The sequence below is a fragment of the Apostichopus japonicus genome, chromosome 1, assembly GCF_037975245.1.
Source record: "Apostichopus japonicus isolate 1M-3 chromosome 1, ASM3797524v1, whole genome shotgun sequence".
Classification (NCBI taxonomy): domain Eukaryota; kingdom Metazoa; phylum Echinodermata; class Holothuroidea; order Aspidochirotida; family Stichopodidae; genus Apostichopus; species Apostichopus japonicus.
In genome coordinates, this window is record NC_092561.1 from 2,065,908 (window position 1) to 2,081,525 (window position 15,618).

General features: G+C 35.8%; 1 protein-coding gene across 5 annotated transcripts in view; it reads right to left on the reverse strand.

Moving 5' to 3' along the window:
• The window catches only part of LOC139977531 (transcriptional enhancer factor TEF-1-like), a 40,209-nt gene that overhangs the window by 24,432 nt on the left and 159 nt on the right, over window positions 1–15,618 (reverse strand). For 2 of the 5 annotated variants that reach the window (XM_071987186.1, XM_071986950.1), the window contains exons 2-3: window positions 5,280–5,557; window positions 2,500–2,564 (exon numbers count right to left, since the gene is read on the reverse strand). In XM_071987186.1, the coding sequence (XP_071843287.1) occupies window positions 2,500–2,564; window positions 5,280–5,523 (309 nt within the window). In that variant the 5' untranslated portion in view covers window positions 5,524–5,557. Of the gene's footprint in view, window positions 1–339; window positions 403–2,499; window positions 2,565–5,279; window positions 5,558–14,703; window positions 14,938–14,962; window positions 15,601–15,618 lie in introns of those variants that run through there. The other 3 variants (XM_071987266.1, XM_071987104.1, XM_071987019.1) reach the window with 3 other exon arrangements.

A 15,618-nucleotide genomic window follows, 5' to 3' on the forward strand; every position in this document is an offset into this window, starting at 1 on the left:
CCACAGCAATAAACTAAGATGACACTTGGTTAAATTTCAGCCCTGATAAAGTTGTTACCATTCATAAATACCAGGAACCTATAGATGGTACAGTATATGCACATGTATACCATTTCATCTTTCTACTTGTGAAGCAGAAAAGCTAGCATTGCAGTGCAAATGATACATCATTAATATTACAGGTAAATGGTTCCCTATTCTATTGTGCCTAAGCTATCACTTCAACACACTACCTATCGAGCCTACCAGAGATAAGCCGATAGGGTCTATGCTGCCCCCTACGAGGGTGCACATGACTATAAACGCTCTGTAACACATTTAACATTCGTGCAAATTTACCTTGCACATAGCTTGTAACTCCCTGGCCTTTCGTCTAGCAAGAACTTGTATGTGACTGGATACCTGAGAATAAATATTTACTTTTGTAAAGGTCATATCCGGTCTCCGACTATTTCACTACGATCACAGAAAACAAACAAGCAAACACCAATTGCAATGCTGAACCAATATGATGTGTGTACGGTAAATGTGCTGCCACGGTAACATGGATGTTAACAACAAGTGAGGGGACTGTATGATTCATAGCAACAATATATATAGTTAAACAAGAAAAACAGATATTAGAGAAGTTAGCAGCAAAATAAAACTCAACCAAAAAACATGTTGTTGCAGATTCCAGATTTCTCAAAGTGACAAACATTTTTGACACTTGGTCCTAAGAACTACAGAGCACACATATGGCTGAAAACTAGATCATACAAAATGTCTTCAATTAATTCTAAAAAATTAATTCAAACTATGTACAGGCAAGATAAGAGATGTCTAACCACATATGAAAAGTCAACCACAAAAACATCAACCACAAAAGCCAGTAGAGGACTTCATCACATTTTATCACAAGAAAAAACACATTGAACACAAAGATGCAACGTAAAACAGAAAAGAAAACAATCATGAAATGCAAAAGAGCGAAGTTAGAAAATTCATCCGTAAACGTGAGAACATGCTATCAACAACATTACCAATCATGCAAGTCGAGCTAACGGAAGAACGATCGCAAGTAACGTTGTAGCGCAGATGATGATTCGATGCAAAAATTATGCAGAAATGAACAACATGTTTGCTATCATTCAAAGTCATGCAGAGAAGTTCCATTCACAAATTGACATCAATTTAGCAAAATGAAAAGAGATAAGAAAGGCAAAAACATATATTTATATATATATATATATATATATATATATATATATATATATATATATATATATATATATATATATATGTGTGTATAAATGTATATATATATATATATATATATATATATAGATGTATATATAGATGTATATAGATATATATATATAGATATATATATATATAGATGTATAGATGTATATATACATAGATATATATATATATATATATATAGTATACATGTACATACACATATATGAATATATATAGATGTATATACATACATATATACAAAATGTATATATATATATGTATGTATGCTTGGTAAGTATGTGATGATACATTGTTACATAGATGATTGGTTTCATGGTATTCTATTGGGTAAAGAAATGCCACGGCACCATCACAAATGACATTTTGAAATTTATTGTACTGATGCAACCTTTTTTCACAGAATCATAAATACCAAGTTGCAAGACATTCAATTAGGACGGTATTTAGACCTACACTAAGTAGATATTGATGACAACATTGAAGTTTTTCATCGAATTCAAGGAAAACGAGCAGGAATTCACCTGAAAACTATAATTTAGTCAATTCCGAGAAATCTCAGGATAGAAAAGTTCCTGGGACGGCCTGACTGGTCATTAAGTAAACCACTGTTTATAATCTTTCACCCGACAAATTCTGAGAAGCTTTATACTGAAACCAGTATCATATGAAACATTGTATCAAGAAACGATTGTAATGGTTTGAAATGAAAAATAAAAAAAAAAAACATCAAATAATGACAATGGTCATAAGCAAAATGCAGTAAAATGAAGGATGACAAAACAGATTTAATACATCGTCAAAATATATTAATTGATCAAAACTCAATCAAACATCTTTGCTTGCTAGTTTCCTGCAAAACTCCATAAGTTTCACAACAAAATGTTTTACTTGCAGGTTGGGAGGGGGTTGGGTTGATACTAAAGAAATAGCTACCATTAAACAAATATTGTGTACTACAGAAAGAAGGTACCACTGGTTTTACATTGGAGCCTCCCACAGGGATGTTCCCTCTCCTACACCAAAACACCATTTTCCATAACCTGGGCTTCCCTCCCTCCTCCCCCCTTCTAATCCTCTCATTTTCTTCTCTCTCTAAATTTCTCTTAAGATCTTCCAATACTCTTTTGACCTTTCAGATGGAATTTGAAGTTCAATAAGAAAGCCTACTAGTTCCAGACGACAGGAGAATTGCCAAATTTATAAGATTAATTAATAATCTGCTAATTGGCCTATGCAGAGCTTTCTCTTCGTTACCTGCTTCCTCGTTCTGGTTTTGCCTGTTCTGAGTTTGATGTACCTTGCAATCAATTCGTTTCTTCCTGTTAATAAATACAAACAGATAACAATAATAAACACTTATCCTCTATAATATTAAGAAGAAAAAAAAAGGAGAAGAAAAAAAAAAGGAGAAGAAAAAAAAAGGAGAAAAAAAAATCATAACAGAGGATTATTGTTTTTATAACTCTTTATTCAGTTTTACAGCCAAACAAATGCCTTTGACAAGAAACATCCAGAAATGACTGCTCCTTCCCCCCCCCCCCACCCTCACTCTTTATCAAACATGAACACTTTGAAAAAGCAGTTACAATTTGTTCACTCAGTTGAACATTTTGGAACAATTTGTTATTCTATATTTTACTCAATATGTTTCCTTCTTTCTACCATATAAGCTGCACTAAGAACCAACATTAAAACCCGACGAGACCCCAGAGCACGAATTTCCGTAACCTTAAGCTTTAACAAGAACCAAATTTATTCCAATTTTTTTCAAACAAAAGTTAAAACTGGTGCAGTTTAAGAAACCACAACCCAGGAGGGTGCACAGACCATTCAAGGCTCTATTTTCAACGTTACCCTGTCTTTATAGGAAACACCTGCAAAACTCTACAAATGGAGAAACCCAAAGGCCATGCTACGGGAGGAACTGTTTTTGTAGAAATGTAGCGAAAACTGTGAGTTGTGCTAACAAAGAAGAAGAGTAGTTACAACTTTTTTTCCTAAATTAGCAGAAGACCTTGTAAGACGTCGATCTGCTTTCAATCAGTGGCAATGGAGAAATCGGAAACAAAGAAAAAAACATGAATTTCTGTTTTTCGATCATTATCAAGTAGAAAAAGTTTTGTGATTGCCGGCATATCGTACAAGTATCTAATGTGTTATGACCTATGCTTTGATCACAATAGCTCTTTATGGCTGTAGACTTGATACATTGGTGGTGCCACAAGTGAATAATATCCTGTTAATAGCTCTAGTTAGTCCCACAAAATCGTTCTTATTTTGATCTGCGGTATCTAGTTTTATCCTTCACGTAAACATGAGTTTTGACGGCACGTTGTCGGTTCTGTACGTATTTTTGTACTGTTTTAATGAGTATGAGCTGCTTCAATTGAAGTTACGGTATAAATGAAACAAAAACTCTAACGATGCAGCAACGTTTAGTTTAGCCTTAGGTAACTTAACCAAATAATTTCTTACAAGTTAACACTGAAAATCATGAATAATAATAATAATAAGAAGAAGTGTTTATGATAGACTGCGGCAATCTTTTAGCATTGCTGTTTTTAATTTGAACCACAATCATATACAAGATAAAGACTGCACAGAGATAGTCTTCCACAAACTTGATGACTGTCACATTTCAATAAAACTGGGGCTGTCCTTAAAATTTTTATTTTTTACAATGAACCCGTTTCCGATGCAAGATCTATTTGGAAAATATCAAAGTTGCTGATTGCTGCAAGATTTGAAACTCGATGTCTCTTTTGCGTACAGAATACAAAATCGTGCTTGTTCACACAACACAATGATTTGCTGCCCCATCAGGTGTTTTCAAATTAAGACCCCCTCCCCCCCCCATTTTGCTCTCCACACCCATGACACAACTACTTGTAGATACAAGTATGCAACGGTCATTAAAACTAACTCACTTTCACTACAGATGCCACTGCCTTTTGGATTGTAATTTCTGTAGCCCCAACGTCAACCATTGAGTCAATGCCTCCAATACCTACATGTATACAATACTGTACACACTGTGTATAGATACTGGTAGCACCTATACATAGCATTCCTAGCCTAAGCTACAGACGAGAACCAGATCAATGGAGAGGTGCAACAAAACCGACGGACGACAGTGATGACTTTTTCCTGTCAGTGGCCATCCTTTCCCCCCCCCCCCCGCCCCACAATTGCCTTTCAAAGTGCACAAAATGGCAAATGCTACAAATGAAATTTTGCTTGCAGTATCAATGGCCTTCCTACTACACTTCTATTCACTCACAAGTCAAATGATCAAAGTACTATAACAACTTCAGTCTGAAAAAAAATCACTGAAAATTAACCTCAAATTTCTACAAATTTTTCATTATTCTATTAAGAACTTGTAAGAATTAAAGAGGAAGTTACAGAAAGCCATTAAAACTAGTGCCTACTGAAAGTTTAAATTTGTGCCTACCTGCCCTTTAAATTTAAACCTTGCTCAAATTTGCAATCGGGTCCCCTCCCCCCAGATACCTTGACCCCTACCCTTACCACCAAAACTTCTAGTATATATCAATGACAAACCGGCTGTACCCAGTTTCAAGATTATGTCAAAGCGCTGATGAACTTTTGAGGCTACATCTCTGTGCACCTACAGTATGCTGTACATACAGTATCTGACTCAGGAAATAATTTAGTGTTCAAAAATTTTGTGCAGCAGAATTTTCTTCCTCAATGAATACTTTATAGAAAGTGTTCCTGTGTAGAACAATTTGCTATACTGTACATCTTTACACTCGTATAGCAAACTTGACCATTTTGTAAAGCATTTTTGCGATGTGATACTGGATAAATTATTCTCTGCGAGTGTGGACAACTTAAGTACCTACTCAATCTCTGAATAGCAGACAGACTTGTTATATATATAGAAGTCGACCCACATCTTTGGCGGTTATGATTCTGGCAGCTAAAACTGTCCACTGATTTTTGCTTTCTTACCAACTTCAACCCCCAGAGAGAAAAGTTTTTAATGCGCTCAAGGGTTCTTTCCTTACCGTACATTTTGCCTTCGTCCGAGAGGATTATTTTCCTCCTCCCACACGGTGGATAAATTGCCAATGCCTCTTGGAAACTTTGTTCTATATCTGGACTCCAGACGCCCTCTGCGTCGTTAGCCATATCTTCGGATTCCATACCGGGTGAGCTGTTTGCGGAGTGGGTCGTTGGTTGCCCTCCAGAGGGAGGGGGCTGTGTGGTTGTGGGCACACTCTGTGCGGTGCTCCATGTATCAGTCGCCATTCTTCTCTGTTTGAAGGCCGCACAAGAACATTAGCTGTATAGGAATTAGTTTAGAGAATTTACAAAACTGTATAAACAAACTGTCTGTATAACTGACTATATGAGAATATCAAGATAGAGTATTTATGTAATGACTTCCGCTTGATAATCACTACACATCACTTTCAGGCGGGTAGCCAAGGGGGGGGGCGAAGGGGGCAGCCGCCCCCCTTGAGCATATTTAAAAAAAATGTTTTTAATGTTTTTATGATATCGCTAGTATTTTCAAAGAGAAAATGCTAAGATGCAACTTACAAGGCCTGGGAAGTGCCATTTCCAGCGATCTGGATGGCATTTTCAGCCATAATTTTCTTGTACGCTTCGCGCCCACCATGGTGGCGCTACGCTTAGATAGTTTGCAATGCCGAATCTACAGTTTCGCCCCTCCCTTGGCAAATTCCTGGCTACGCGCCCTCTATCACTACTAAGTACAGCAAACATTTGTAAAAAAATGGAACAATTTTAAGCAGAGTTTCATGAACTATTGTAAAAGTCTTCAAGTATTAATTAGGCTAGAAATCCAGTGTCCTGGATAATTCTTTAGCATCTTACTTCTCTGCCCTCTCCTCAGCCCAATTTTACATCCCTCAACTCCTAAGACATATTACCCTCACAGCTCACTAAAAAAAAGGGGTTTGGGGAGGGGAATATGTTAGTATCCTCAAACTTGACTGGTCTGTATACTTTAACATTACTTCAACATCAACTTCTACATTAAAAGTTACAAGATTCCAGCAGATGAAAATTAAACTGAAATTGTAAATTGTTAGCCTTGAGAATGGTATACTATTGCTAAGGAAGGGAGAGAGAGAAAGTAGGCATTGACCCTAGAGTAGGCCATGGGGAGGGGGAACGGTGCTAAAATGTTACCAAGTTTAATAGGCAACACTACAGGTAGATTGGAGTGCATTCCAGTGGAGACAGGTACAGGAGGCATGAAATAACTTTACAATAAGATTTCATCAACCAAGATGTACAACAATGCATACCGTAGTATCTTAAGTTATGCAAATAAGGCATAGATCTCCCGATCAGATCCAGATTATGGGAGGGTGTACACCTCCCCCCCCCTCCCAACATTTTAAAGTGGTAAATTGGGACAACTTTGCATGTAGACCTAGTAATAGACCTAATTCATACTCAAAGTAAGCCTAAGAATGCACCATTTCACATAGATCTACAATTCATATATTTTTTCTGGGGACCTCCCCCCCTCACCACCCTATATGGCTTTCGGCTTCCTGACCACAACTTTAAACCCCCCCCCGCCCCACCATCTATTTAACACCCTTCATCCAATCAGGTTGCCCATTGTAGATAGTGTAACATAAGTCTGTACTTCAAATGTATGTCAAATCTAGGACAAGACCGAGCATTTGTTTTGAAAGATTTACATTCTTGTACTAAAGAGTACTTAACCTATAGTCTTAAGCCATACAGTAAATATTTCAATACTGTACCCTGCTTTACCTTTTAAAACTCCTTATTACCTTAGGGAGATGGGAAAAAATTCCTTTACATTCTCAGCGATCACACTAGATGTGGTATATACTACTAAATGCTCTTTCTTGAAATACCTCTGAGGATCTGATATAATAACAATACCATAGACAGATTCTATCAGTCATCTAGTAGTAGTAAGTACCTGCTACCCTGCCCAACCCAATCATGGCTTTGTTTCAGACTGGCAGTTTAGTCTCCCCTATTTTCGTTTCTTTGTCTGCTGTGAGCAGGTTCCACCCTTTACTTGTAATCTATCCTGGCTGACTTTTTACCAGGAAGCCAAGAAGGGTTCCCAAGACAACTTCTTCCTTATATGGTAAAAGAGAGCAGACTAGAACAGCTGACATTGACCTCAGAGGTCAAGTTGTTACCTGCCTGGCATATCTGATCAGGTTCATCAATCACTGGTAGTACTTTATAACAAATCAATAGATCCACCAAGGGGGGTTTAAGATTACACAGTACTAGGGAAAGGCTACAACACTAATAATGAAGAGGCTGAGTCTGGTTGGCATCAAAATGACAAGAACAAGAACATTAAAGCCTTGCAGAAAATATTGAAATTTAATTCTCTGGATGTGATCAATTCCATCATACTTCAGGTAAACATTATAGGTGGAATATATATTGCACATCTATGAGCACTGTACAGTAGAGTTTTTAGATCTCTTGTACAGTTTGTCATGGTCTGAAACGGGGTTACAAAAATAAACCAGCAGGCAGTAGGACCACCGGACTAAAATCATCTCCCCCCCACCCCTGTTATCTCCACAGGCAAGGGAGGAAATTGGGGAAGAACATCTTGGATTTTTTTTCTTCGTCCCTGAGTGGCTACCATCACTCTTGGACTTCCATCGAGCAGAATAAGAATGTTCAGAAAACAAATGATGAAAACAAAATGTTTTACCAAAAATATTTAAGTTTCAAAGATTTAGTTTTCCCAATCACTTGAACTTCCCAACTAAGTAAAATAATAAATCAATGAAAGGTGTTGGAAAAGACAAATGTCTTCTTCATTCTTAATGATTTAGTTTGCAGAAGTTATATACTGTTCACTAAAGCAGAAGAAATACAATAAATGGAATTGATGTTAATATTTTACTTTTAAATTTGGGATTTATTTTGAAATGCATTCTTGCTTGAAATATGCAGCAATTCAAGTTTGCTTGTATCACTTTATATCCAGTGTTGCTTCTAACCAGACGATAACTCCCCCCCCCCCCCCCAATTACCAGTAATTCCAATTCAATTGTCTTTGATCACACCTCGGAACCACACGTTCATCAATAAGATCCTTGGACAGGATGCTTACTACGTCACTCCTGTCTATCTCATTCAATTTTCCAGATATATCTGGTCTTGCACCACAGAATAGCTTGTTTCCTTTTCTTTCAATTCCAAGCAAAACAGAATTATTTACAATAGCGTTTTTTATGATTATATGAAAAGCTTACAGGGGGGATCAGTGCACGCTGTGCTTTGATGCACCCATTCAGGGAGATCTTGCGGCCTAGCACACCATTGTCATCGCAGCTAACAGTTAAAGGCAAATACTGTAATAGTCTTGACACTGCTGCACTTTAGTGAGAACTGTTGTTGACAATGCCACTGCTCTTTGCCCTATGACTAAGCGCACCATTTTTGTGTTGATACAAAAAGAAGAAAAGAAAAAAAAAAGGGAGGGCTATTGAAATGTAAGGCACTTGTGCTTATATAGTACACGTGTGTACACTTGCACCGCTACTCCAATTTCTGGGAAAATGAAACTCAAATTTATGTGCTTGTGGAGCACCAAAAGGAAAGGAAGAAAATTAATCTTGAATAACTTACATAGCTTTATGTATGTATGTACGTTATATATATATATATATATATATATATATATATATATAGATATATATATATATATATGTATATGTATATATATACATATACATATATATATATATATATGTATATATATATATATATACTGTACCCTCTTACTTGACCAGCCAATCTTAAACTAAACACTGTGCAATGTTGGAGCCATAGTAAATGTGTGGAGATAGTTTTTAAGTAGTAACCTACGGATTGTACATAGACCTACAACTGTACGGTGGTGACTGATAACGTTATTAACAATTTAATTAAAACGCTCAAACATTGAGAACATGTAGATCAATTGAACAGATTTCTTGGTAGGATATACACACGTCTCTATTAATAGACGTGGCAATGTTTGTAAAAACTGTGATTACGTACAGGAAAGAATTTGCGTTCACATGTCATGCAAAGCATTACTTTTTTATGTTCGCCGAGAAGTTGGTTAAAGATTAAATCTTATTTTATCATCTTATTTATTAGAGAGCCCTTTATCTGGTCACCACTTAATGAATGCTTCCAATTAGCAATTTATTACCAGATAAGGCGAATCTAATAAACTTTTTGTCCCACGAAGCTAACGTACATGTCGTTCAGTACCCTAGTTACATTAGTTTCTGTTCACAGATATGTATACAAGTTTAAGACAAAAATTCTGTTATTCCTTGCATGAACTTATGGAGAAATTGTCTCCAAAGAGATGGAATGGGGGCAACAATGACACCCCTGCCACATTATAACTCTCGGAACACTGTTCTTAACATGTAAGCCTCCGGTGGCAAAAACTGACCAGTGTTCATCATGGATAGAGCTTGCTGACCCTCGGAAAATATATGTACAGTACACTAAACGAAAATAGAAAAGGAACTATTTCAGCATTGCACCAAACTCAACGAAGAGCGCACTCTTGAGAGCATACATGTACAAAGTAATTAATCCGAATCCAACATTCTGGCCGATGAAATGTAAAAATATGGAACCATTCATTGCCAAAGAGAATTAAAGGTAGGCTAATTTTGGCCTGCTTGAACTTTTGTGTCAGATTATCAGATATCAATTGAAATTGTCTAGGCAAACAATGATTATATTTGACCATGTGCTTCCCATGTTTGACCATGTACTTCCCATCTTTGACCGTGTACTTCCCATGTTTGACCATGTACTTCCCATGTTTGACCATGTACTTCCCATGTTTTGGATTTGTTATTTTCTTTAAGGAGAGCTTTGGATGGCAGACCTTTTGATGAAACTAGGGGACCCTGATTTACAATAAGTTCATCTCTTCTGGGCCATCACGGCACCACAAATTTGCTTTCAAGTGTTATTACAGAATAGGAGATTTGTTTTTTGTGGGGGTACTAGCAGAAAAGTCAAAGGAAGAACTGGTAGTTTATGTTTTAATGATTAGACTTTGATACTGGGACTCACTGCTTGTTTGGAAGATTTGAACTATTTGAGAGACTTCAATTTTTGTTGACAAATTACCAATTTTGTAATATAAATTGATTCCCATGTAATCCACACCAGGGAAATTTTGGTCAGTCAGAGTAGCCTATCCCTAATCACACTAAACAAAACAGTGTGTCTGTCAGTTTAATAAGTGTTATTTAACACTGGTATAAAATTTACTCCATGTTAGATTATTGGCCCATATTAAGTTACAGCATAAATTTTAATACAATGACACAGTCAGAATACTCTATGCAAATTTGTTGAATATATACGCGATCGCAAAATGTGCAAAATAGAGTTTTACGGTAATTCAATATTTTCCTCTACCGAGGAGAAAAGTTACAACTAGGGGGTTCAGTAGTGGCTACATATATACAATACTTAAGTGGCAGCCATTTGCTTTTGTAAAATAATCACGGTTATAAAATTAATGGGCACCAGTTCCCCCATGCCACTGATGGGAAACCTACATCTGTCTTTTTCCTAATTCTCAAAATAAAATGAATAAATTACAGAAACGTGAGGAACTACAAATTTTCTGAAACATTCATTTGGGGTGACCCTTTTGGTCCTCAAGGCTCAAATGAAAGATACTGCTGTGAACAATAGAACTGTCCTTTCAAACACTTGAATTCTTTATTCTAATTCATAAATTCCAGAGAAAAGAAAGTTCTAGAATGATTCCAGAATTGTTGGGAACCTACAAATTTTCTTTAATATTTCACTCCACATGACGGTTTCAGTCACAATTTTTTTCATTTATAATAAATCTGTCAACCTTAATTAATATCATTGTTAACGACAACATTTGGCTGACTATAGCACAAACATATACAGTATGCACCAAGTTTCCAACAGCTGATTTTATTTTAGAGTGTAGCCCAAGAAGAAGAAAATTGTAAGTTATTTTTGTTTAGAAAAGAAATATAACAATTTTTTTCAATAGTGTGGGGTGTGGGGAAGGAGTGTCGTGTCACCTTCCTAAAATGTATTCTAAGAGAACTTGGAGAATAGGCTACTTCAATTTAATTAAATTTATCATGATCTTTTTTATTGACACAAAACAGTGACAGCATCTTTAAAGGCAATGCTGTATCATCACCATGGTAACAGAGTTAAACATTTTGGGTGGCATTAAATGGTACACAGTGTAAATATACTTCTGACCTTGTCACCACCTAGCAGTGAAAATGGGATGAATACTGTACTTGCAGAAAGCAAGCCACCGATTGGATCCGGGTCTGGTGTTCTATAATGTGGATTTTGTTCACAACAGATTGCCCATCAAACTCAAAAGCACTAAGCAGTTTTGTTTGATTCCATTAATCAGTCATACAGTGAGCAGACATTTTGGTTAACAAACATTACTACATTAGTCTAATGTTAATATCCTAGTTCAAGCTTCGATTTAATAACAAAGATGGATAGTTTTCATAATTTCCAAAATGTTTGGCAGGACTGTTTTTGGATAAAAATTTGGCAAGATATGTTTAATCAAGCGCTACATAATTTCCGAGTATGTGTGCAAATGAATAACTATCACTGGCTCTCTCTTCATTGTTTATCTTCTGTTCCTCTAAGGTACAGTACAGTTCTAATGTAAAGTAATGTACTGTACCATACTGCAGTTCTAATGTACAGTACAGTTCTAATGTACAGTAAATATTCTAATGTGCAGTACTGCAGTTCTAATTTACAGTACTAATGTACAGTAATGTACAGTACAGTTCTAATGTACAGAAATGTACAGTAAATATTCTAATGTGCAGTACTGCAGTTCTAATTTACAGTACTAATGTACAGTAATGTACAGTACAGTTCTAATGTACAGTACAGTTCTAATGTACAGTGCAGTTCTTATGTACAGTTCTATTTTACAGTACAGTTCTTATGTACAGTTCTAATGTACAGTAATGTACACTACAGTTGTAATGTACAGTTATTACAGGACAGTTCTATTAAACAGTACAGTTCTTATGTACAGTTGTAATACATGTACAGTAATGTACAGTACAGTTCTAATGTACAGTAATGTACAGTACAGTTCTAATGTACAGTACAGTTCTAATGTACAGTGCAGTTCTTATGTAGTTCTATTTTACAGTACAGTTCTTATGTACAGTTCTAATGTACAGTAATGTACAGTACAGTTGTAATGTACAGTTATTACAGGACAGTTCTATTAAACAGTACAGTTCTTATGTACAGTTGTAATACATGTACAGTAATGTACAGTACAGTTCTAATGTACAGTAATGTACAGTACAGTTCTAATGTACAGTAATGTACAGTACAGTTCTAATGTACAGTAATGTACAGTACAGTTCTAATGTACAGTGCAGTTCTTATGTACAGTTCTATTTTACAGTACAGTTCTTATGTACAGTTCTAATGTACAGTAATGTACACTACAGTTGTAATGTACAGTTATTACAGGACAGTTCTATTAAACAGTACAGTTCTTATGTACAGTTGTAATACATGTACAGTAATGTACAGTACAGTTCTAATGTACAGTACAGTTCTAATGTACTGTACAGTTCTAATGTACAGTAATGTACAGTACATAGTTCTTATGTACAGTTATGTGCAGTACAGTTGTAGTGTATACAGTACAGTTCTAATACATGTACTGTTGTAATGTACAATACTTCCATTAGACAAACTAGATCAGATATTACACTGCATAAAAACATTTTGTCCTCTTCGAGTACGTAAAAGTTTGTAGGACAAGAAATTAAACTGAAGGACTGAAACGTCTTTTATAAATCCATGTTGGAATTCTCTCAGTCTACCCTTGAAGTCTTGTGGGCCTCTTGTTCCTTTTAGTTGTTTGGAATTTGAATAATTTGAATAATTACATGTAAATTTCTATTTCTTTAAGGACTTACGTTTTCATAATTGATGAATGTATTACAATTTGAACGTTATTTCTGTGATGTGATTTCACCGGGAATACCGGGCAAATTTTTGCTTTGGACAACCATGCCTTACATTCGGTCCAAACAGCAACCTTGGTTGCCCCAAAGAAATATAACAAAGAAACTGTGACCAATTTATACACTGTATGTAGGAGAGGTGTATAGGCCTGTAAGGATAGAGCACCAAAATTAAGGGTGGCACCAATTTATTATTTTACCTCTTTAGAGGTATTCAGTTACAATGCAATCTGAATTTGAGGTAAACAGCTAGTTGCCCGCAGGACAAACTCCACAAATGATTTTGGTTGCCCGAACAGAAATTTGGTAGCCTCGGACCACCAGACTAACATTAAAAATTTGCACTAAATACGATCACAATTCTTTTCTTAAGTTACATTTCTATGAAACTTTGTACTAGTGAAAATGATGAAGCAATTTGAGAATTAATCCAATTTCACAGAAAGGGGTCTAAAACTTAGGTAACAGCAAAAATGATTTGTAAATGTTGTCTACTTAACGTTCCCATTTCTTCTCAACTTTATCGTGTTCTAACCATTGATCAATTTCTTTGTTTATGTTAATATTATTCTGTATACTGTTACTTATTCATGTACACGAGATTTATAATTTTCATTGCGAGCATGTATTTTTAATACCCTTCTAAGGATATATATATATATAATGAATTTGAATCAATCTATCAATCAATTCTAGTAAATAATGATCAATTTTAAAGTAAAAACACAAATTCTTGATAAGATGACCGTTAATTTGTAATTTTAACCATAGATTTTGATCATTTCTTGATTCACTGAGAAAGTAGCACATGTTGTAATGTATATTCATTCCCTCACAACTATTTTCCCTGCACGTAACAAAAGTTGTGTACACATGCACAATGCATCTCTTATTTGATGCAATAAAAAAAAGGCTGAATATCGCCTTTTCGATAGAATAATTTTTAGTATAAACGTAGGCCTATATACTCTTTGGCCCCAATATTCATGCATGAAGTTACATTGTACATTTTTCAACTGTATTCCTTTCATTGAGTTGCTAATTCACTACATCATAACAAAATAAAAATAAAACTGTTATCAATACCCATTCATCATTCAATTAGGCCCTAGTTCACATAAATTATTCACTAAGAGAGTCTGGTACAATAAATTAACTTTCATTAAACTTTGTTAGGTCCAAATCTATAATGACAATTTGACAAACATGTGAAAAGTTTGTTCCTAATTCAAAACACACAACTGACAAGTCTTTTCCAAAAGGCTCTGTAAGCTTAGGTTACAAACACTTAATGGACTAAGACCATGCAGCATAATCCATGTTCTCTTTCTTTACACATTGACGTTTCTTGGAATCATTAAACAGCGTTTTGGGGGAAGCCTACCTCAGTTGAGGCCTCATTTCTCTCCCGTGCGGCCATGTCAGTATTCTGAATGCAAACAGTACAACGTTCACCCGGCCTCAGTCTCACACATGTACTATGTAGTTTAGTACTAAACCCACGTAAACAGTTTGGCCTGTATATCTACGTTCAAGTTACTGCCCTTGTACAATATATTTGTGCACGAAACGAAAATCACCTACAGAAAAATGTCCTAAATGGGAGTATTGTAGATTTCTGGAATATTATATGTATATTAAACCTTTTCTGAGTCCATCAACTCAAACTTCGCGCTGCTGCCTAGCGTCTATGTGATACTACGGTTGCGAGAAATTCCAGCAATTTGTGGTATGTTTTCTAGTGAGAACATCAGATTAGCTTTAGCGGTCACGAAAAATGTCGGGGCTAAGTGGCAATCGCTTGAAACGTTTTGCATATTTAGTATTTGTCGAACAGCGCTGGTGTAACAGTATATGTGTACTGCTTGTATGTAAATAACCTAACATAGCCTTATGATTATGCATATATGACAGTACACCAGATTGCCATACCAAAACTACGTGACGTATGTCGGAGTATTGTTGTTATGCTATGTGTGCTATGCGAAAAGGTAAGCTCCATTACTAGGACCCCTATGCACCCATTGCAAACTGTCTCATTTTTCTACGTCTTTCGTGAGGCAGGGAGAACGAAGAAGCTCTTATACCAACTGAAAAACGATAGATAAAATGTTGCAGAACTGCAAGGACCAGTAACTGAAAAAATACAATGCACAGAATGCTAAATAGTTGACAGGCAATCCGGAAGTCTTACATGCCTCGAAAAAATGACAAAAATGTGAGAGATGTCAAATTTGCGACAGGTTCGCTGCATTCCTCTCGGAAATACAGAGAATAGAGCAAAATTTGAAGAATACTT